Source organism: Strongylocentrotus purpuratus, unplaced genomic scaffold (assembly GCF_000002235.5).
Source record: "Strongylocentrotus purpuratus isolate Spur 01 unplaced genomic scaffold, Spur_5.0 spur5_scaffold_6, whole genome shotgun sequence".
Classification (NCBI taxonomy): domain Eukaryota; kingdom Metazoa; phylum Echinodermata; class Echinoidea; order Camarodonta; family Strongylocentrotidae; genus Strongylocentrotus; species Strongylocentrotus purpuratus.
This window is the reverse complement of record NW_022145612.1, coordinates 36,773,975-36,796,049: the sequence shown is the minus strand read 5'-3', so window position 1 is coordinate 36,796,049 and position 22,075 is coordinate 36,773,975. Positions and strand designations below refer to the sequence as shown.

General features: G+C 35.2%; 2 protein-coding genes across 4 annotated transcripts; one reads left to right on the top strand and one right to left on the bottom strand.

Moving 5' to 3' along the window:
* Positions 1 to 456: 456 nt before the first annotated feature.
* On the bottom strand, positions 457 to 7,941 carry LOC579199 (DNA-(apurinic or apyrimidinic site) lyase 2). Of its 2 annotated transcripts, none has more exons than XM_011667280.2 (6): positions 7,711 to 7,941; positions 6,889 to 6,972; positions 6,294 to 6,489; positions 4,920 to 5,066; positions 4,230 to 4,302; positions 457 to 3,070 (listed from the first exon to the last, which is right to left on the bottom strand). In XM_011667280.2, exons 1-6 carry the CDS (start codon positions 7,898 to 7,900, stop codon positions 1,886 to 1,888), a joined length of 1,875 nt encoding a protein of 624 aa, XP_011665582.1. In that variant the 5' UTR covers positions 7,901 to 7,941; the 3' UTR covers positions 457 to 1,885. The 2 variants fall into 2 exon arrangements, with proteins under 2 accessions (XP_011665582.1, XP_784420.3); XM_779327.5 differs by having other exon boundaries at positions 6,303 to 6,489; positions 7,711 to 7,939.
* Positions 7,942 to 8,033: 92 nt separating this feature from the next.
* On the top strand, positions 8,034 to 21,931 carry LOC100890394 (putative uncharacterized protein DDB_G0287113). Of its 2 annotated transcripts, XM_011667281.2 has the most exons (6): positions 8,034 to 8,415; positions 14,189 to 14,318; positions 15,467 to 15,619; positions 15,719 to 15,799; positions 17,750 to 17,792; positions 18,136 to 21,931. In XM_011667281.2, the coding sequence occupies exons 1-6, from the start codon at positions 8,161 to 8,163 to the stop codon at positions 18,356 to 18,358; spliced, it is 885 nt and encodes a 294-aa protein (XP_011665583.1). In that variant the 5' UTR covers positions 8,034 to 8,160; the 3' UTR covers positions 18,359 to 21,931. The 2 variants fall into 2 exon arrangements, with proteins under 2 accessions (XP_011665583.1, XP_003729604.1); XM_003729556.3 differs by lacking the exon at positions 15,719 to 15,799 and having other exon boundaries at positions 8,035 to 8,415.
* The last annotated feature ends 144 nt before the right edge of the window (positions 21,932 to 22,075 follow it).

Sequence of the window (22,075 nt, the reverse complement as noted above, 5' to 3'; positions counted from 1 at the left end):
ATGTATATGGGACTACGCACACGTGCGCGACACGTGCGTTTATCTCTCACAGTCCAATAGATAAACTACTTTACCAAATATATCAATTAGTAGGCGGTTTCCCGGCAATTTTTTAATCATCATGTATTAGTCAAAACATATTCTTTCACATGATTGGTAATAAGAGCTTCCATTTCATTTTTTGAAATTGGGGCGTTTCCAATACTGGTCTTTACCTTTAAAAAGTATGCATAAAATTTGAATATGTTAGTAAACCTGTCTATTGCATTGTGAAAGAAACAGCCTGGGAATTACTGGGAAATGTTGATTATACATAGTAATTGTATTTGTATGTATGTATGTATTGCGAGGATTTAGGATTATCATAGTGTTCCATATTGGAACAAATAAAATGAGAAATAACAGAAATGATCTTTGACCTTCACCAGAACACAAATGACCATTTTTTAAATTTGCTTTCTGACAAATTTGGCTATCACTAAAGTAGTCATGATCAAAGTAATCATATACGCGCTTGAACAAATTAGATTGTTTTACTTTTTATTACTTTTTTAAAGAAACATCTCAATATTATTTGCCTCAAATTTCCAACAAAGTCTGTTGAGTGCAAAAAAAAAAGAAGGGTCAAGTTTTAAATCAAAACGTTAGAGAGAATTTTTGAACATGTATGAAGAATTTAATTAAGCTGTGAAGCATACTATGTTTTGAAATAGGAGTAGTATGGTATAGGAACGGTAGGCAATTAATTGAAATAGAACAAATCATTCCTTGTTTACGTGAACAAATTCAAGTACATTAATTTCTTCAACAAAATGAAAGTGAATCAGGGTTATAAAAATCATACTTCAGTATTTCAGAGAAATAGATTGATAGTACATGTATATTATATGGCACAGTCTTCACTCTCAAATACAGTTTATATCATTACTTATACATACAAAACTATAACAACTATAATATTAGCTTATTTACTGGAACCGTTTAGATTCTAGGTTTCATATCTCTTTACTTGTCAACACAAGAAAAAATGATGCATAGAATGTATTAATGTATACATATACACATTGGCATTAAATTCGTATTATGGAGTCTTGTTAATCTTGCTACATATAAATGTATGCTTCTTTAAATAGTTTACTTTTAATGAAAAAATACACCTCATTATTGTTACAGCATTAGATTTTTTCTTACCATATTTGTGCTAAAAATTATTGCAATATTAACATAATTTTTGTATACACACACATTTTGTTTGTTCATAGACTTTGTTATTATCCATTAAAATGCCTCATTTAAAAATGTACATAATACGATTTCATTGAGTTTAATGTGCCTTTATTTGCTGTTTCGTTTTACTTCCTAGTTTTGTATTAAAATGAATAGTTTATAAACCTTCAAAATTTGACTGATTCAACTGTCAACTACTTAATCACGACAATATAGTCTGAATATTCCATTCCTATGACATATTGCAAATATAACATGAATGATGTTGTGTGATAGTAGGAAGCAAGATATATCTATATTAAATGGGGGAAAATCCTTTCGTCATTTGTCAGACACACAACACTATACAAGTAGAATATGTTTTTGGCCAATAAAAGAATACAATATGAGACTAAAATTGCGCATGATCATGAACAGCAGCTATCCTATGATATAATGATGATGCAGGAATCAGCTAGAAACTCCACAGTTAATACGTTTTATTCTATCTTTCTCCTTTCAACTTCTATTAAAGTACAACTACAGGCAGCCAAAAGTGAAAACAAAGCAAAATCATCTTTGGTTTCAATAGAGCCCTCACTATCAGTACTGTTTATAAGTTTCAGAGCGCTACATGGTTTTGCAATTTTTCACGTTTTAGTTTTTGCAATCTCTTGCCCTATACAGATTTTAAATTCAATTTCTTTGAGACCCATTCAAAGTGATTACACCTAGCCTCAGGATTGTTCTTGTGGCCCTCGGGCCTCTTGCACACAAAGAATTGCTTCCCCAAGTTGGGTCCAGCCTTCTTTACTGTCCTTAACAAGCAGGGCTCTTGGTGTCCCTTGCACATTGGTGAAGGTGGAGGGCCTTTGAAGAGATTCTTCCAGGCTGAGGCGAGTTGCTGTTTGGCCTTTGGCTTGTCTTCAAAAAGTTCTTGAGAGGTCTCTTTGACTATTTGCGATGCATCAGACACTGCGTCGTCAGAACCGGAGATGCCACTGTCGACAGGAATGTCCTTCAAGCGATTTTGAAAGTCAGAACCATTATCGATGTCTCCATCACTTCTTTGACTGTTCGGCATTAACCTGGTATTGTACGAGCTGGAGGATGACTGGTGGATTTCAAGGTCGGTCTGACTTCGGAGTTTTGCATCTGCCTTTTTCTTGAAGAAGCTTGCTATATTCCCTGTCTTGGTCACCTTGCCATCGGTTTTGGCTCTTTTTCCTGGTTTACCCACCAAAGACTGTCCTTCTCTCTTACCAATGTCCAGTCTGGACCTACCTCCCTGCTTATTCTCACCAGACATAGCCTTTTCATGCATCTCAAACTTCTTGGAAGGTGACACCTTCTGGAAGAAGTTGGACAGTTTCTGCTGCTTCCCTGCAACCTCCGGCATGAGCTTGGCACACATGGGATGCAGCTGCTCAGCTGGGGAGCAGCCTCCTAGAAGTGTAGCCTTGACAGGACAGTGGTCTGATCCTTCAAACTCTGGCATGATGTCACACTCGGTCAACTCATCCACACACAACCGCTCATTGACAATGATGTAATCGATCCTGGTCCCGTAGTTTGTCTGCCGAGCTCCTGTAAGCGTGGACCAACACGTAAATGCGTTCTCACGCTTTGGATGGAAGTACCGAAAACTATCTACAAAGAGATTATCCTTTGATGGTATATCTTCAACATCAATGTTACTGTCATCATGAACGTGCCTCTCCTCATCGCTTAACTCTTGTTCTTCTTGAGGGGATTTCTGAAGGTCATCTTGAGATGATGGTGATGTCTCTGCGGTCTCAGGACAGCTGCAATCCTTGAGGAATCCATCCAGCCACTTTCTGCTTGGATGAGACTCAAATTTACCCTGTTTTTAAGGAAAGAAGGAAAAGAGAAAGAGTTTATTTGAAATAAAGCATATTACTGCAGAAATTGCGCTACATATGTAGCTTACTGGATCCTAATGCTGTTTATATTGACTTGTATATTTGTGGGAAGTGAATAGCTGTTTAGTCTACAGCCATGCAGTTCTTCTACTAACCAGTTTGTCTATCATAAATAATAATCATCAAGTGATTATTAGACCTTCTGGATTTTAGACAAAATGGGCATTAGACCAACTGGACATTGGACTCCATGAGCAATAGACCACATGGGCAGTAGACTTATTGGAGACAAGACAAAACACAAAATTAAACCAAATGACTATTAGCCCAAATGATCATTAGACCATGTGGATAGTAGACAGTCTGGGTGTAGACCAATTGGGTAGTAGACGAACTCGTTGTAGACCAAAGGGTAATAAATCCTGTGGAATTGTGTAATTGTTTATCAAATCCTTTGCAATACCGGTACCTGTTTTTTTACACCCATAGTCCCATACCAACCATCATCATGATAGTCATTACATGTAGCCTTACCTTCTGGTTAAAAAAGAAAGTTAAATTAAAACAACAAAAAACAAGATCCAAGAAATATACATAAGAGAAAAGAATCAAATGAAACATATCTCTTATATTCATATAAAGCTGGATTCAATAATACTAAAGAACCTAACACTGTAAGATTCGATCCACGTTATTGTTATAGTACATTACCTTGATCCTTTCTAAATTTCATTTTTGCAAACTTTGCAAAAGGTATACACTCCCTTTAAATGCCAAATCTGAGATGCATGGCTCTATATGTGATATGGTGGAATATTGAAGCCCTAAAAAATTGTGCTTCAAAATGATCATGAAGTGCCTCAAAAAATTAAAAATCTTTGAGTGACCGGTTTTACCGTACTCATTTTCCCCAATAGATTGAAGTGTTATGAATTGAAATTTCCAATCATTCCAATCATTAATATCTTGATAATCAGACGGGCGATCGGTTTGTAAACGTCATTTGATTGCAGCATGAGCTCAATCCAGGATTTTGTTTAGAATCTGAGACAAAGATACCCAATCCCTTAAAAAATAATGAGGTGTGCTTTAATACTGCACATGCATTTATAATTTATGTATTCTTTTGTCTGCACTTACCCAATTGCCACTTGGATCACAGTGGTCAATGCGTCTATGAGAAGCATTCACATCACCCACGATCACCACAGACCTAGAAGTTAAAAAGAAAAGATATAACAAAATAAAAAGACAAGGAAGCTTGTAATACAATATCATGGAAAAACAAGGAACTATTAAACCATTTGAGAATAAAAGCACTTAATAGTGAAATTTTAAACCTTTGTCATCATCAAACAATCTTTCCACAAATTTGTCAAGAAGTACCAAAATCATACATAATAATAATAATAATAATACTCAGTTATTATATAGCGCTTATTAGAACATAACATAGTTATTATTAATTTAACAACCAATTTCATTGGTTTAATTCAATTTTTACAAAATTTTGTATATGAACCAAATCTAACATCTGATACCTTCTAGATCAATAATTTTTCGAACTGGAACAAAAATTACATTTATAGGATTTTAAAAAGTATGTTGCCAATGAAATGCAAATACACATATACTTTAGAGAGATGTAAATACAATAGTGGCTTGGCATCACAAAATGGCAACTAGCCGGAATGTACATACCAACAATGTAATTTAATCAAAAGACACCTGTAAACTGTAACAGCTCTATATTCAATAATTGGAATAGCATTTTATCAACATCATTATGATGATTATAATTATGATTATTAAAAAACCTTCAATGCTTACTTTCCAGCCTGCAACATGGCCTCTGCTCGGAGCTGCAACAGGTTGTAAAATCTCATCTTGAAGCTTTTCCTCTCAGGGTTATCATCACCCGCACGAGGGCAGTAGACATTGATAATAACAAGATCTCCTAGGGCGCCATCTTTCTTCCTACATATGCATAGAATGGAAAGAGAGTCAAAGCAAATCCATAAAACTATTTCATTATGCAATATTTAAATTACAGCTAATCTATCTGTTAATCTTGAAAAGTGAAATTGACACACATAATGTACATTCTTTCAGAAACAAAGCGTTTACAGTACTGGGATTGAAGTAGGAACATTCTAATATTAGCATTTTAAGTGATATTGCAAACAATAAAATATATTCTTCTTTTTCATACTTACTTGTTCATATACTTCCTTGTTTAAAATTCCATAGCCTGGCACAATGCAATCTTTTTTAAGTACTGGGGTATGTTTTTTTCACTGTTTATTTGAAATATACATACATATAGAAAAGTTGTAAAAAAAAATTGTTGCTATTATGATCATCAATAAATCTAATCTCTGTGGAGCAATATATATAATTTTCTTGACGATGTTGCTGACCATACTTCAGACTGAGTCAACACATCATAAGATATTGAACTTTACAAGATAACATTGCATTCTGATATAGACCAAAAAAAAATTTTTTTTTTGATGGAATCTAAACAAAGCTATTAAACACTGTGTATTTGAGCCAACAAACGACATCTATCAGTTGCGTTTGTCAATTTGATTTCCAGCTTATTTCTGTTTGACTGTTTGTATTTCATAGGTCTAAACAACAACATGTGCTATTCAAAATATATTACTAGGGCCAGGCAACATAAAAATATAATTACACTAACAAAATTGTAAAAATTGTAAAAATGTATTGTATCTCCCATCTTGCTGGGATTAATCGTATCTTACCTGAGGAGTGTTTCACAAAGACTAAAATGGACTTAACTATGGCAGGCTGTTCATACCACTGTTTGCTCTCACCATTATGATCTTTAGATAATATCAATCCCTTGAATAATAAATTATCAACTAATGTAAATTCTGTAGATTTGTGACCATGATTTGTACGTCCCTTGAGAGACCAATGCCAGTAAATGGTGAGAGCAAACAGTGGCATGAACGGCCTGCCATAGTTAAGTCCAACTTAAAGTCAATCTTAGTCTTTGTGAAATACCCCCCTGGCATTGTATCTATCTGTAACATTGAACTAATTGTAAGTCTCTATTCTTTGCAAAGTTATGATTGACTGAAGGAGATATGCTTGATATGGGGGACATATGGTTAATCCAATATAGTCTTTATGTGTATACAAGGCCCAGGTTTGATAATGGATTCAAATTAATACCCTTTATACCTGTATTGATGCTGAGTAATGATGGTCCTGCCTTCTGCGTCAATGGACAGCAGCTCTTCTGGAGAATACGCAGACTGGTCTCCATAGCAACCAATCAAACTCTGCTTGGTTCCGTGAGATAGCAAGCCAGTCAACCCTTCTTCTGCAATCACTGGTGTAGTGCTGTTTTTGCAATACGTTGCCACCCCTGAAAAATGATAATAATCAAATTTAGATTTGGATAATTTATCACATTGCATTGGTAAGAAGGTCTCATGTTTCAGAATAGTTTTAAAGATTTGTCATGGTACAAAGATAGCAAATAAAGCGTGAATCCATACATGTTCATTCCAAGAAATTAGCAACAATATAAAAATGAAACTGAGTGAAAATTAATTTAATACACGAATGATCCCACTTTTCTGAAAACAATATATATTTGTAAATTAGGCTAACCACATGTACCGTAGATTATGTGGTGAGGCTGTATTAAAGGATGGGGTTTATGTTGTAGTTCCAACCCCTTTGATATTGAAAATGTCCACCAATGAAGAGGTGTAGTATTGCTCTAGTTATAATTTCTTGGAGTGGTAGGACTTGGTCTTACCTGAGTATCCACTTCTTTTCTTGGAGAAGCTGAAGTAGGCATTGTAGTCATCCACATTCACTAAATCATTGTCAAGTTGATCTCCTAAATGGCAAGAAAAAATGATTACAATATAAGAAGACAATAATCAGTGTTTTGGGGCTTGGTGCACAATCTGGGCCATTTCATAAAACTTTATATTCTAAATAAATGTAGCTGTTGTAATCTAACTGACAATTTTTTGATGAACTCTGTTTGTATCAGCTGTGAGCATATTTGTTACTGAATTTTGACACTTGTTAATGAAAACAAGTTTTGAATTAAAGCCCTAACTCAGGTTATCTAGGTTCAGTGGTTCTAATACTAGGTCTTGGTCTACTACTAGTGTTTGTCATATTTTTGAAAGTTAGACTGGCCGACTGTTTCTGTATTTACCGTTGTGTGCATGCCCAGATTTTCTTGTAAGTTGTAACATCATTTAATCATTTAAGGTCATGGATGAGAATCACTGAATGAGAGTATTATCAATCATAATGAAAATCCAATCTGTACAATTCACCCTCAGATAGTCTAAGTCACATTTGCAATCATAGCCATAAACATGACATAGAGTCTAGACTAAATTATATTAGAATGTGTGCATATTCATGAGGTTATCTGAGAAAGTGAGATTAGTTTTTCATTCACCAAATCATTCATTCATACTCATAGATGTAGATCTACTCAAAATTAAAACTCACACTATTATTATTATTATTGTTAATTCAATAATTACAAACTTGTAAAAGATTAATAGTTATCAAACATGGCATCAAAATCAACTTGAATTTGGACAAAACTTACTTGTTATCTTTGTCTCTTGAAGACATATAATGTCTGCATCTAGGTTGGCAAATAATTCCTTGAGCGGGACTTTGCAAGCTCGGAGCCCATTTATATTCCAAGTTAAAACTTTCATCTTCGTGAGACTGCATGGGATATGGATGGAGAGAGATCTCGACAGCACAACATGCCATGCAAGAGTCAGACACATACTAAAGCCCAACAAGGGGAAATCCCAACTGTGGCTGGCTCTGCAGAAAATAAGTCTGAGTTACAAAACATTTGATTGGATAAAAAGGAAGTAATGTCAAAAAATTGACCAATCAACAATGTCATTACGTATGACGTAGGCAATACATCCGAAAATGCGCGCGGGCTTGCTCAATTGTCAAATCTTGTAACGTAAACAGTAAACATATTTTGTATTTTATTGTGTATATTCAATAATATTTACATTTTTAGAAGTCCAGCATGTCAAGTATAGGAGAAGACCCGTGGAAGCTGACTATTAGCCAGCTCAAAACTCAGCTCAAGAGGCTCGGCGTTCAAGCTCCAAAAGACGCAAGGAAAGCAGAATATGTTCGGCTGTACGAGAGCAGCGTCAAGGCATCGCGTACCCAGAGCGCCCGGCGAGCTACTCCGAGGAGAGCACCGGTGAAATCTCAAGCTCAGCGGTCAGAGTTTTCAAGTGATGAGGAGGCAGAACCGGCGTCAAAAGTTATACAGGTACACTATAATCGTTACTTTGTGTGCTATCGACCTCCGTCTAAGTATTAACTAGGCTCAAATTTGAACTGTTGTGTTGTCTGTTGACTGAAGTGTGAACTTGCTGAGCCTGAAAAGGATTGACAATAAATAATGCATGTGATTGTGAGTTCAAACTGATCAAATTCAAAGTTTGCACACATTTTAAAAACAAACGATATGAATGTGATACTGATATTTGATCCCTGACTTCTCCTATTCTACACAAAGTAATAGAGGTCAGTTACTACAAAAAATTACTACAGTAAGTCATTTTAGAATACAAATGGGTGCAACAGATCTCAGCTCAGGACTGCAATTATATGCAACGAGAGAAATTTATTGTCAAAAGAGTTGAATGATAACTTTATTTAAAATATTTAGCAGGATTTGCCTTAAATAAAGGCTCTTTTTAAGCACTTTAAGAAGCAAGGTTGAATCAGACTCCATCGGTACCTTCAAATCAATATTGGATGAACACTGGTGGTCTGAGTTAAATGTTTTACTTTAGTCTAATCATAAAATATCAAAATTGTCTCTAGACCTACCTGTGCATTTGTAAAATTTGTAGACTGTATCATCATCATTGTGATACAAGGAAAGGTTGATGGTTGATGATTGGTATTTCCTACAGGACATAACCAATCCTGAAGAAGTGACCAAGGATTGCAGGATCATCAATCTTTCCTTGGATAATTATATGAAATATCATATTTCATAATTATCATCACGTTAATCACATAGCCCTAGTTGGCTATGATAAGTGAAAGTGCAATCTCAACATTCGATGTTGAATTAGTCTACAACTGAAGTCTTCAAAAAAACAATGTTGATAATTCCGTAATTCACACAAATTTATAGCAGATTTATCCAAAAAGGGGAACTATCAAAGGCAAGCGGGAAAGAAATTAGCATTTAAAAAAATTTGCAAAGGCAAAATATCCTACAATCAGTTAGTAGGGGATCTTTTCTTGAAAGAAAGATATCCAGCCCCTGTTGCTAAATTCATATTGGGGACAGACCATAAGGCTGTATGTACATGTAACATTTACCTGCAGTGTCTAGGTAATCGTGGGATCAGGGCATCTTGGGATCAGGGCTAAACTTGCTCATCATTGTCATTGGCTTTTATTTCTATTTGATTTAAGTTATTTTTTTAAATACAATTAGATTCAATCAACTTATTTTATATCACTTGACAGCATTAAAACAGCAAAATACTATTAAAGGTAGTGTATCCCTTTTGCAGCCAACATCAAATTCTGTAGAACTTTGCAGGAATCATGAGTATGCCACATAGGACATCTGAAAATTCAAAGTTAAAAAGTGACCTAGTTATGCAAGGAAAATTGTTTACTCTCTAGACCTCACTGTTAGACACTGTTGAGTGACTGACTGACTTTTTAAATTTGTTAATAACATACTGCACTTGTAGATAAAATTAGCTGTAAAGCGTACATTTCATTTGTACCCATCAATGACCTGCTTCTTATAATGACCAAAATTAAACTTATCTAGTCTTTACTCGTTCAGAAGCAAAACACTACAGTACTGGGACTTTAACAAGTAGGAACACTTCTAATAGTAGTTTTTAGTGATATTACAATTAATAAAATATCTTTTTTACTCTTTACTAGTTGGACTATGCGGTACAAGTGTCTGAAAATCAGACTCCCTTCAAGGCATATTTTTCGCAACAAATTTTGACAATTCCTGATTGTCAATATAATTCCACATAGGATAGAGGCAATAACCAGTTCTAATCTTTTAAGAAGATTTTCAGTTGGTATAATCTCTTGTTTACCATAGGATTTACATAATTTTTTCAGCCTGCAAAACTAAGGGTCAGACTACCTTTAAAGACATGTATAGAAATAGAATTGAGCTCTCATGGGGAATATGACATCACTCAGGTGTTTACCCAATAAGGGGTGTTGTCAGTCATCAGGATTAGCCTTTAGTTTTTTACCAACAGGCTTAATGTAATGCTTTGTCTTTTCCCCAAATGGTAAAGTCCTTATCTGACATTTGCATATTCTTGGATTGGCCTACAGGGGGGGGGGGGGGGGGGGGGGTTGCTGTGTGCGGACATTTACAACCATTTAATAATGGTATTTCCTTTTTCCACCTAGTCTGTTTTCAGCAAATTATGACCTTGCACATGGAAACTGTCAAGTAACTACCCACTCCCTTTAAATACAATAAAATTATGCTGTTTAGGTAGACATACACACAAGCTTACAATACAACTATTAACAACCCTTTTTAGCATGGTATATATCATACACAAAACTCAACACTTTCCCCTGCGCGTATTGCCTTAGCATCACAGTTTGACATGTAAGGCTACATGAAACTTTGAAAGTACTGTAGCTTATCTAGTTGGCCTCTTTGAGGACACCAACCTGTGTGCCATCCACGCCAAGAGGGTTACCATCATGCCCAAAGACATTTCAAGAAGAAATATTGGGCTGCATGTATCTCTTGCTAATCTGCAGGATTTATGGTAACTCATTAATCCCCCCAAATATGATAGTTACCCTGTGTGGTATTAACATACCAGGGTACTGATTATTTTCAAGTAGTCTATGACTCTGTGATCAGGTCTTGTGTGAACAATAAATAACAAGAAATGATGACAAATCAGTATGAGACCAGTCAATTTTACATGTCCATGTAATAGATTTTTTTTCTCTTCAGAAGTATGATGAAACATTATTTCATGAATTTTTTTAAAGATTTGGCTCAAAATGAGATGATTGATAATTAATGCAGAGTTTATGCCAGCCCAGTAATAACATATTCATCTCCATAAACCTCAAACAGGAGTACGGGACTCTATCCTGTTCTCTCAGAGGGCTCATTTGAAAATGACATTGATCGCCCTGCAGATGTTATTTCCCCCCCCCCAAAAAAAAAAAACAGCAATAACTACAGACATTGTTCAAAATCTTTATTAAACCTTGATATTCATTATTATGATCAGGGACTCTGGTGTGATTAATTTTCAAAAAATGACATCATGTTTGATATGCTCTGAAGGGGACTTTCCCCTTTCTGACATGACCTATTTTGATCCAGGGTTTAATTAATTACTGGTCATCTACTGAGGTCAGCAGAAACTGCCCTTAGCTAGGTTATGTTAGCAGACCTTTTATTTTGTAACACTACATTTAGGTTCCTGTGGCTGTGTGTGAATAAATGTTTTGTAAAAATGATAGGCTGACTTTGTGTTTCAGGTTAAGTCTTGTAAGTTGTATAACAATGAAGATAGTTAACAAGAAATTGAGAAATACATTACAACAAGCATTTTAACATGTATGCACAGTCTTGCTACATAGAATCCTAATATATTTGTCCAGAGTGATAGCAAGTTAGCAACCCAAATAAATGTTGATTTGAATTTGATCCATTTGAAGGATATTTCACATTGCTAACTTACAAAAATCCCCAATATCCCCAATATCCCCAACCCCTTAAATCAGTCTGAGCTCATGTATTTGTAGTAACAGGTACGTACCAAGTTTAGAAGTTCAAATTAGGAGTTAGCAAAGATAATACATACATGTAGAATTAAAAAAAAATCATATGTTTACAAGTCACCACATTATATTATTTGTAAATAAAACAGATAATCAGAATCATCATATACCCAAACTGAGTGAGTAAGAAAAAGAGAAGGAGAGGAAGAAAATTAGAACAAGATAGATGAAATGTAGACAGAGAGAGAGAGAGAGAGAGAGGGGGGGGGGGGAGAAATGGAGAAATCAAAGAAGAAAAAGAGAAAGAGAGAAATTGAGGAAGAAAAGGAGAGGAAGGAAAGGAGAGAGGAAGAAAAGAAGAGTGGAAGAAATAGTGAGGAAGGAAAGCAGAGAGAGAGAGAGAGAGAGAGAGAGATAGATAGAGAGAGAGATAGAGAGAAAGGATGAAATATAAATGTATGGGACGAGACAACAAAAAAACAGTTAAACTGCAAGAAACAATGGAATGTGCAGCATGCTTAAAAACAAAGTCTGAATGGTGAGACTATTTGCACATTGAAAGGGGAGCCTGGGTTTTCCCATACCTACTAGGTCCATGGTTTTCCCATTTCATTGGATCTCTCTTTCTCTTTCTCTTTGGACTACTCATGATCGACAGCCAAAGTTCAATCTGTGATGTCAGGCACATGGACTTATCTCAATCTCATTGATTGAGTTTCACTTCCTTCTTTAGTGCATTTTTGCTGGTGTACTTGAAAACTTGTGTGCTACAACCAAGTGTAGTGATTTTTAGTCCTGCAGCAGCATATTCCTGAATTAACGTGTTTTTGTTGTTTTTCTTCCAACTGTTTCCTGTTCGCTGTAGTGTACAGTAAGTACAGTCTGATTGTATATGTTGATTCATGCGAACCCACCTTAAACTCTTGTTTGCGTGTCGGTGTCGGTGCAAGGTGTATTGATTGGGTGTCATATGGTTGAAAATTGTAGTATTTGTATATTATATAAATTAAGAGTCCCTGACTGTTCAAACTGTTTAAAAATTCTTTGGGAGGGGGGGGGGGGGGACTCGGGAGTTGAAACTCATGCACTAGACCATGTTACTAACCGTTAATGTCAATCTCTATATTTTATGTCAATGTAAATCCTGTATAAAACCAGTCACATTTGTGTACATGAATGATGAAACAATGTATTTGATTAGTTTTATTTACATTATAAAAAAGGCAAAAGTGTATGCCAATTAGCAGTACTCAAAGGAGACCTCACTCCAAGAAACAACTTCAGTTATTCTGGGAGTTTGATTGTATTCTTGCCCTTTAATCTACAAGATTCCATACCAAAGTGTATGAGAAAGGTATACAGCAAACATAATGTACAGTTTCTCAGCAAGACATTAGCATCACCATTTTCTTGCATGTACCGGTAGATGCAGTGACGTACTATACATGTATATGCAAAGTTGTTTATCAACTAAATGTATTCAAATTTACGGATGCTTCCTTCCCGGGTGTTTGTGCATGCATGGTGATGAAGTATTTCATTTACCTACTATTATCCTTTGTACTACAATTGTCCGAACAAAAGTAGATAAATAAGTTGGTGCTCTTCTGAGCTGAAGGTTTCCCATGAATGAAATAGTTTTGTCAACTTCTATATTTTAGTTCCTTCGTTTGAAAAGTAAAGGCTTAATTGTTATTGAATTAGAAGCATGGTGCATTATACATGTACAAGTTTGCCTGGTATGTCACACTTTCAAGAAAATGGCTGCGCCTATGTCATGTTAAAAAGCATTAGATCATGCCGACTTGCCAAGAATATCTAGATTTATATAGCTCCTGTACACTTTCGAAAAGATTGTTGTACTTGTACTTTAAGAATCCCGTCACTTATTCTTTGGGGTGAGATATTTCCTTTAAATAAGTCACAATGACACAAATCACACAATGCTAAAATTTTGCATTTTGCGAAAGTTCCTTGGTGTGAAAATTGCTGTATACAATTTATGAAAGTTTATGTCTCAAAAGTTTGTACTCTTTCTGTGGCAGTTGTCAAGAATGAGAAAGTCTCCCTTTTCCTACATTCAGGCTTTGTGTGAAGATTGTATGATCAAATTTATAAATGAACACCTGTGAGTTTAAAATCTACCTTCTGAAAAATTTGATTACTCCAGTAGATGATTCCCTGTAATTTACAGCATATTGTAGCACTCGTTGGATTTTGTAGTTGTAATGTTTGTTTCTCAAGTGCTTTGTTTTCTTATTTTTATTTGGTAGATGCCGAGGAAAGGGAAGAGCAATCCTAAGGATGAGAAGATGGAGAGGAACCTTGACACAGTACAACGTCTGACGGATAAGGAGCTGAGAGAAGAGCTCTCATATTACAACATTTCAGCAGCTATCACAGGTAAACACATTTGTTAATGGCAAAGTACAGCATAGCTACTGGAGGTGACAGAAATGAGGATTTTACTAAGGATAATGGGTAGAAACAAGAAAATAAGAAAGTAGCTTAAAAGTAGCTAATGTCCTGGAGAATGACATGGTTAGGCTCCGTCTTATAAACAGTTTCGATCAATTGCAACTATGTACATAAGATAAAGGAGACTGCAAACTTGCGATTTACTGGAGGACTTTCGATACTTAAATTGCGATTGATTTGGATAAATCGCAACTCTGTGTAAGACGAGGCCTTGTCTTATATTGTGATTAATCCAAGTCAATCGCAAGTCTAATTATTTGCAAGTTTGCAGTGTCCTATCCGTTACCAGTATGTGCATACTGCATAGCTCTGATTAATCACAACTGTTTATGGGGCCCAGAAATATCCTTTCCTTGGTGATCAACCATGTCCAGGTTGCAGTCTGGCTATCAGTTGAGTACAGTTAATAGTTCAAACTATGATCTTTGCTTACTGTCATTGTTATTCATGGACGTTATGACGTTATCTTGGATTTACCCCACTCCATACTACCGTATCCACTTTTTTTATTAAAAATTAGTAATTTTATCTAATTACTATACTTGTATACACTTTTACACATGCCTACAATTTAACTTTCACATGTAAATACATGTACCTTCCTCATACATGCATTGGCAAACTGAAGTTTAACATAACAATTGCTGCCAGTTTTACAATCAATGTTGGTGATTGCTGCATCAAGCAGCATCATACATGTCAGACAAAATTTGGCAATCATTAAAATGGCATATCTGGTGATTGTAAATTGGCAGCTAACTTCATTTTGCCAGTAGAACACTGGGGGAAGGTGTCTGATGTTCCAAACCATAGATTTGTCACAGGTCAATATCTTTAAAAACGAATTCCTAACGCAGAGCTCGATACTAACAGGCACCTGGGACACATGGGCGCCCAACATCTCAGTCCGGACCCACCAAAATATCAAATTTTTCATAATAGGGCTAATCCATACAGACTCTTAAAATTAAAATTTAAATCTGGACCCCCTTCCCAAATGGTTAGTGTGAAGCCCTTGGTGATCCTAATGAACTTGTTCCGCAATTTAATGTCAATGTACATTCTTGTTCTAGATACAACAAGAGGAGCATATGAGAAGAAGCTAGCCGGCTTAATGACAAATCCCCCAGCCCAACCACCAAAACCAAAACAAGTGGAAGTTGAAGAAGAGGAGGAGACAGAGGAGGAGGAGGAAGAAGAAGAATTCAGTGATTCTGAGCCAGAAGGTGAATATGGAGTCATTTACAATGTGATTTACAATTTACAATTTTTTAAAACGCAAGATAACGATATTGACCGAGTTTAAAATGTGTGTTCATATTTAGAGACAGAAGAAGAGGAGGAGGGAGAAGAAGAGGAGGAGGAAAAAGAAGAAGAAAAAGAATTCAGTGATTTTGAGCCAGAAGGTGAATATGGAGTCATTTGTAATGTGATTTACAATCATCATTTTGGAAACACAAGATAACATTACGACGTGTGTTCATATTTTTCTCCTGTAATCCTGAGAATCAGGTTAATACACTGGATGAGAGATGGGAGTAGGCTATGAACATGGTTAAAGGGCAGTGTAAATTGTATATTATACTTTTCTGTTCGCAGAAGCTTTAGCTCTTTTAGAATTAGGCATTGTATAAGTACAATTTTCTCACAGTGATATTTTAGTATTATATATATATTTTTAAACCAGAGCTCTCTTTCTATTTACCTAAGCTATATTCAGAGCTACCAACCAGTATGATTTTATCATATTTTGCACGATTTTTAGTAGTAAATAAGACACCCAAATTTTCCTCAATAAAATAAAATTTTCCGCCAAAAAAAGAAAATGATTTCCCGAAAATTTGAATGTGCTGTGTATTTTTTTGTGTGTGTGTGCCATTTTCAACGGCAAATTGCCCATTCTCTCCTGTAAAGTATTCTACAAGCATCTCACATCTGCAATTTGGGCGATCATTCATGACTAACTCTTGCATATTCAAATAAATGTTTGTAAAGAGTAGGATTTTTGTTCAGTTGGGGCTGGCAGCTCCGTATATCGCTCACTACTCTTATGTACTTTTATCCCTGTTGAAGGGTCTGAATGGGAACATTCAAAAGAAAGAGATAAATTTTAATATAAAGTGCTTGTGGTGAAGAAAAAAAAACCCCTCATTTCATATCTTTGTTCATCGTATAATACACAGTTTTGTCATAAATGATGTCGAACTAAATTTGTTTTTTGTGGGTCTGTAACATGCCACGTTCAAGCTCTACTTGCTGGCAATAGAACCCACGTACCTGTTCACTCACATCCATTGAGGTGCCATGACCTTGTAGTCTTGCAATCATGCTTTAGCCTAGCCGTGTATTCAGTTCACTATTGTGTAAATTGTGTGGAATGCCACACATACATGACTGATTCTATTGTTGTACAGTGCATCAGCATCAGTATTTTGTCCTTGTACTTCAATTCAAGAATTACATTGGCAACTTCAGAAACATTTCACACTTTGCCTTCATTCTATTTTTTATGTTGTTAAACTTTATTTAGTTGTTTATTGATTAATTAATTTGATAGATTTAATAGGATTCACAAGATCAGTATGTCACTGCTTTCCATCTTGGTTCTGATATTGAAAATACAAGTATGGACAATTATGAAATAGTAAAAAGTAATCACAGTAAACATATCGTCCTTGTTTTCACGAAGTGACGGTAGTGAGGAAAATCGTAACGCAAAGTGAATGCATTTTTTTTCACTACCGTCACTTCGTGGAAACAGCGACGATATGAAGGAAAAGAACAAAATAATCAAGTTAAGACAATGTATGATGACTACAACAAATCAAGAATATCAAGAATTAATTCTTGTACGGATGGTCACTATATATATTTTAGCTTAGATTACAGAATACCCAATTATACAGAATACAGATCACAGTGAATGCAGCTACCATATACAGTTTCAAGAAAGAGATTGAAGGGTATTGCATGGTAGACTAGGTAGTGGATTTAATGTGATCTTTTTTACAGAAGTTTGACATTGAATAAAAACTGGGCACATGGGATATTAGTTGCTGGCTGGCATCTTGCATGGTATTCAATAGCACCGCAAAAGCTTGTTAGCATCTGGTGCAGTAAACTAAAGCATTTATTTGTCTAAATACATTTATATAATGACTTAACACAAATAGTGAGCACACTTGAGATCTGTGTAGTTACTTTGTTTTATACCAAAATGCCATTAATTTACACTTTGAAAAAAAGACTGCTGTGGTTTCCAGCATGTTTAATCAAGCCATAAGAGTTTTAAATAGTTTCAGTTAGCAGTTCATACTTCTAGCTCTATTTCTATCTCTTTTTTTCTTTTTTTTCAGAAGTTCAAACTCCCAGGATATCTGCCCAAGGAGATCACAATCTGTAAGTGTTTTATTTATGGATGACATAAACATTTTAAGATATGTTATGGAAACTGAATTCATTTTAATGAAAGCTCTTAAGTCATTTCAATGAAATCAAGATAAAATAATTTCAGAATGACACCCTGGATAACAAACATGCCCCAGAAAAAAAGAAAGATTCAAATGTCTCTCAAATATATCGCTGACCTGTTCAAAGCTTCACCTTTCTTAGTTCATGATTCACTTTAGTGGAATATCAGTCCAAATTCGCTGTAATAAATTTTGGTCTAATGGTTTATGTCATTCACAATGTAAACACCACAATAACCTCTTTCTATCAACCCCCTTTCTCTTTACCCAAGGAGGCAAACTCCCACGAGACGCCGAGCAGCAGCAGCGGAAAGAGTGAACCAGGAACAACAAACCAGTCCAGCCAAGACAGAAGTCGTCGTTGAAGAAGAGGGCGGTATATCATTCTGGGTTCAGCTTCTCATCCTCCTCTTCATCGCTTTCGCTGTGTTTTTGATCTGGTATTTCAACCAGAACGGGCAAGATAGCGGCACTCCTGGGGTCACAAAAGTTTAAGTGGTGATCCTATTCTTTGTCTGTTCCTCAGGTTATTTCTATTCAGTTTATCTGCTTACTTAGAGCTATAAGGGCGTTAACTCAATGTTGGGGGATATCCGTTAACGTCCCTTTGACAGCAGATAGTACAGTGGAAGCTCTGTATAACGGACCCTGTCATCACAAACTCTCACAGCTTTTATGTATTCTAGTGTTTTTAAGCTCTGATATCACAATACAGTCAAACCTGTCTAGTAAGGTCACCCAAGGGAAACAGAAAAGTGGCCTCTGTAGACTGTGGTCTTTCTTGACAGGTTCTACAACACATATTTCCCTTCCAAGGGAGACACATGGCCACTATAGACAGGTGGCTTTTTATAGACAGGTGGCCACTACGAGAGGTTTGACTGTATTTTGATATCGCAAGGGTACAGGGAGGCGCGAAGGCTCAGTGGTAGAGCTGTGGTCTTGTAACTGGGAGGTCCCAGCTTCAAAACCAAGTCGATGCGCTAGTGCCCTTTGGTAAGGGCATTAATCCTCATTACCAAGTCCCTTGGAGAGGACTTAAAGCCGTCAGTTTCCTGGTTGCTTACTTACAAGCATACACATGTTTTCAGGAAAAACAAAACAGACAAACAAGTATCGTTGGTCCCAAGGAGGTTTTTTATAACGAGGTTCTGCTGAACTTTATGTCAATAGACCTTTTTTGTCATTGTAGAGAGAGAGAGAGAGAGAGAGAGAGAGAGAGAGAGAGAGAGAGAGATACTCTTGTTTACAGTACCCTGACCCCTGTATTATACCAAAGTATTACTGTTTTATAAGCAGTTATTTTCGCAGGAGTTCTTTTTTCACTAAATTCAAAATTTGTGCATCCAAATCCTGTTGATGTCAATTTGGAACCCTGCGAATGAGTTTGACCTGCATGACTTGTGAATTAGATGAAATAGAGTGTGAATTTATAATATAAGAAATAATTGCCCATTGATCATTCAAATTTGCAGAAAAATATGAAATTAAGATTCAGTGAAAATAGTCATGGAAATGGTGAGTGAGTCAACTCTGGAATGCTTCATAAGAATTCTAGTGAAAAAAACAACAAAAAAACAATGAATTATAAGATCACTGCAAAGACACCTCTCATGGTCTCTTATACAAATCTATAAGATTTTTCACTTAACAGCAATACAATAATTTTTTCATTCTATATAGACAAAATGTTACAATGTTCTCACATCGTATTATCATGTCAGTGAGTGTTTCATACATTGCATGACAAGACTTCATGTAATTTGATTCTACTTTAATTTTCAATCTGATGAAAATGAATTTGAACTAATGTGAGCTAGAATGCTGGTGAGTCACATAGTCATTTCATATTGTAAGAGGAATTTTTGTTTTATGATACACCAAGGAATGCGGTCTTTGTAAAAAAAAATGAAACAGTAACAGTATGCAATTTACTTTACATAGCCAGTTCATTATTTCAAGTACATTTTCCTGTTAAAACATGGACTATACATGTGTTTATGTCAAGAATCAGCGAAATGCATATATTTTGCAAGTTTTCTTTAAATGTACTGCCATCTTTACCGTGAATCATCCATTATATTTTTTTAGACTGAAAAAAAGAACATAAAAGGATATCTGATATATTGACAGTAAACAAATAGGCTATTACAACTAGCCAATTCAGTCATTTTGTCACTCGATTGTATATTGATAGCATTTTTATTTACTGAGTTTGGTTTGCTGAGCTGAGCTAGTCAATACTAGAATTTAGTCATTTTAGTTCATACTCCTTGAAACTTTAAGGATATTTTTTAAGCAATGGGCATTGATAATTACCAGCTGATGTATTTTAAAGTTGAATGGTAGTCCGTAATAAGCCATTTTCGTAATTAAACCAGATTTATGCCTATGCCTTTGTAAAGCACCTCATCATGAACTATGTCATTTACCTGATACGAATAAATGTATCTCAGTAGTCAAAATTCAAATTGCATACATTAGTTGTTGCTAGGGAGGACAAGCATTATGGATTGCCCTACCTAACAACACGTGATATATGTAATTTGAATCCTGATAATTGAAATACAATGATTTCTAATAGGTGAATTAAATAATTTGTTTCCAGGCACTTTAGTATAAATTTGGTAACATTACGAAAATGACCTATTATAAGCTTACTATCATTCTTAAAAAGCCTTTCACATCATTGTATGTTGATCAGTATTACTTGATGACAAATACCCCAGTACTGACATTGCTTCAAATTTGCTTTTAAGAGCAAACATTACATTTGGACATTCATGTCCTGTCTTTTAGTCTTTGTCAAAATAGTCAATCATTTAAATCATTGAAATTGAAATTCAAAATTCTAGGACCTTATAATCACTTTTTTTGTTTTATCCCTTGTCTTCTCCTCATAATTTTTAAAAGCGGAGAGTGTGCAATAGCCACACATGAATTAAACTGAAATTGTATTGTGAAAATTGCTCAAATTTTAATGATTAATACAGTATTCCAATAAAGTTCAAATCCAACACTGGGCTTCAGCTATTTTCCAGGAAGAAAGGAAGTTAGTCTCAGGTCTAGGTTTTCCTTTGTTTAACTTGATCTCAGACCCAGGATTGGATTTAAATGAATTAGTAGAATACAGACATTGAATTTTTGAGGGTTCTTTTGATCTTGTCATTCTATTAAAATGTGATTTTGGATTCTCTTAAATCTAATGTTTTTCAAATATGAAGAAAATAGAGAAAATAGTCAGCATGAACTAGAAATTCTAAAAGAATGCATGATTGATGTGTATTCTTATGAAGCATCAAGTGCACTTCAGTTTATTTTGTTTTTAAGTAAATGCATCAAGTATTGGCCATTTTGCCATTTTAACGACTAGGAGAGGAAAATTAATTCACTGCTGGTGCAATAATGTTGTTTGTTTTACAATATGTCCACATTTCTTTCCTTTTTTTTAAATTGCCCAAACACATTTGAAGGACACTATGTTACAAGCCCCTATGTAGCTAAGAAGTTGTGCTAAAATTGATTTGGAATCTATAATATAATCTGTAAAGCCTAGTTCAGACAGGATGCAATAAGCCAGGACGGTTTTTATATGATGTGAAGGTTATACGGAGCTAAGTGAATATAAGAAGGATCTGTTTTTGTATGCGCAATTGCCATTCATTTACATGTACACTTTTAGAAAATACCACTTCGGTTTGCTGCTTCCTATCCAAACAAGACTTGATTGTTCAGAGCATGAATTGTGGTCTAATGGAAATTTTAATCTCTGTAAAACTGTTTTAACCTGTTCTGACAAGCTGAAAAGCAATGCAACAATCTGTGTAAATAGTATTTAATTCTCAGTTTCTTTAATTCCCAATGATGAATACAGCATTCCATGTAGATGTAGTAATAATAATATAATTGATGTGTTCAAATGTGTGTACATAATTTGTGGTGAATTAGAGGTTTTCTCCTTTTTTTGCACTTGTTTTGAGTGATGTTTTGGAATGATTGCCTGAATATTTCTAATTAGATGGGATATTTTAATAAAAAATTGTACATACTACTGCCTTTTACCATGAATAATTTACAATACTTGTACTCATTGTCTGCCATTATATCTCCTGTTCTCAGAGGGAAAAAAATAGAGAGAGAGAGAGAAAGAGAGAGAGAGAAGAGAGAGAGAGAGAGAGAGATCTGTTAACATGTGTATAGGGGAAACTTTAT

What these genes read in the sequence shown, in the direction of transcription:
- LOC100890394 (XM_011667281.2), top strand. Translation starts at nt 8,161, where the DNA reads ATGTCAAGTATAGGAGAAGACCCGTGGAAGCTGACTATTAGCCAGCTC. An exon ending in CATTTCAGCAGCTATCACAG is followed by an intron (nt 14,319 to 15,466) that starts GTAAACACATTT and finishes TTCTTGTTCTAG; the next exon opens with ATACAACAAGAGGAGCATAT. An exon ending in CAGTGATTCTGAGCCAGAAG is followed by an intron (nt 15,620 to 15,718) that starts GTGAATATGGAG and finishes GTTCATATTTAG; the next exon opens with AGACAGAAGAAGAGGAGGAG.
- LOC579199 (XM_011667280.2), bottom strand. Translation starts at nt 7,900, where the DNA reads ATGTGTCTGACTCTTGCATGGCATGTTGTGCTGTCGAGATCTCTCTCC. An exon ending in GAAAAGAAGTGGATACTCAG is followed by an intron (nt 6,490 to 6,888) that starts GTAAGACCAAGT and finishes ATCATTTTTCAG; the next exon opens with GGGTGGCAACGTATTGCAAA. An exon ending in GCCATGTTGCAGGCTGGAAA is followed by an intron (nt 4,303 to 4,919) that starts GTAAGCATTGAA and finishes TTTAACTTCTAG; the next exon opens with GTCTGTGGTGATCGTGGGTG.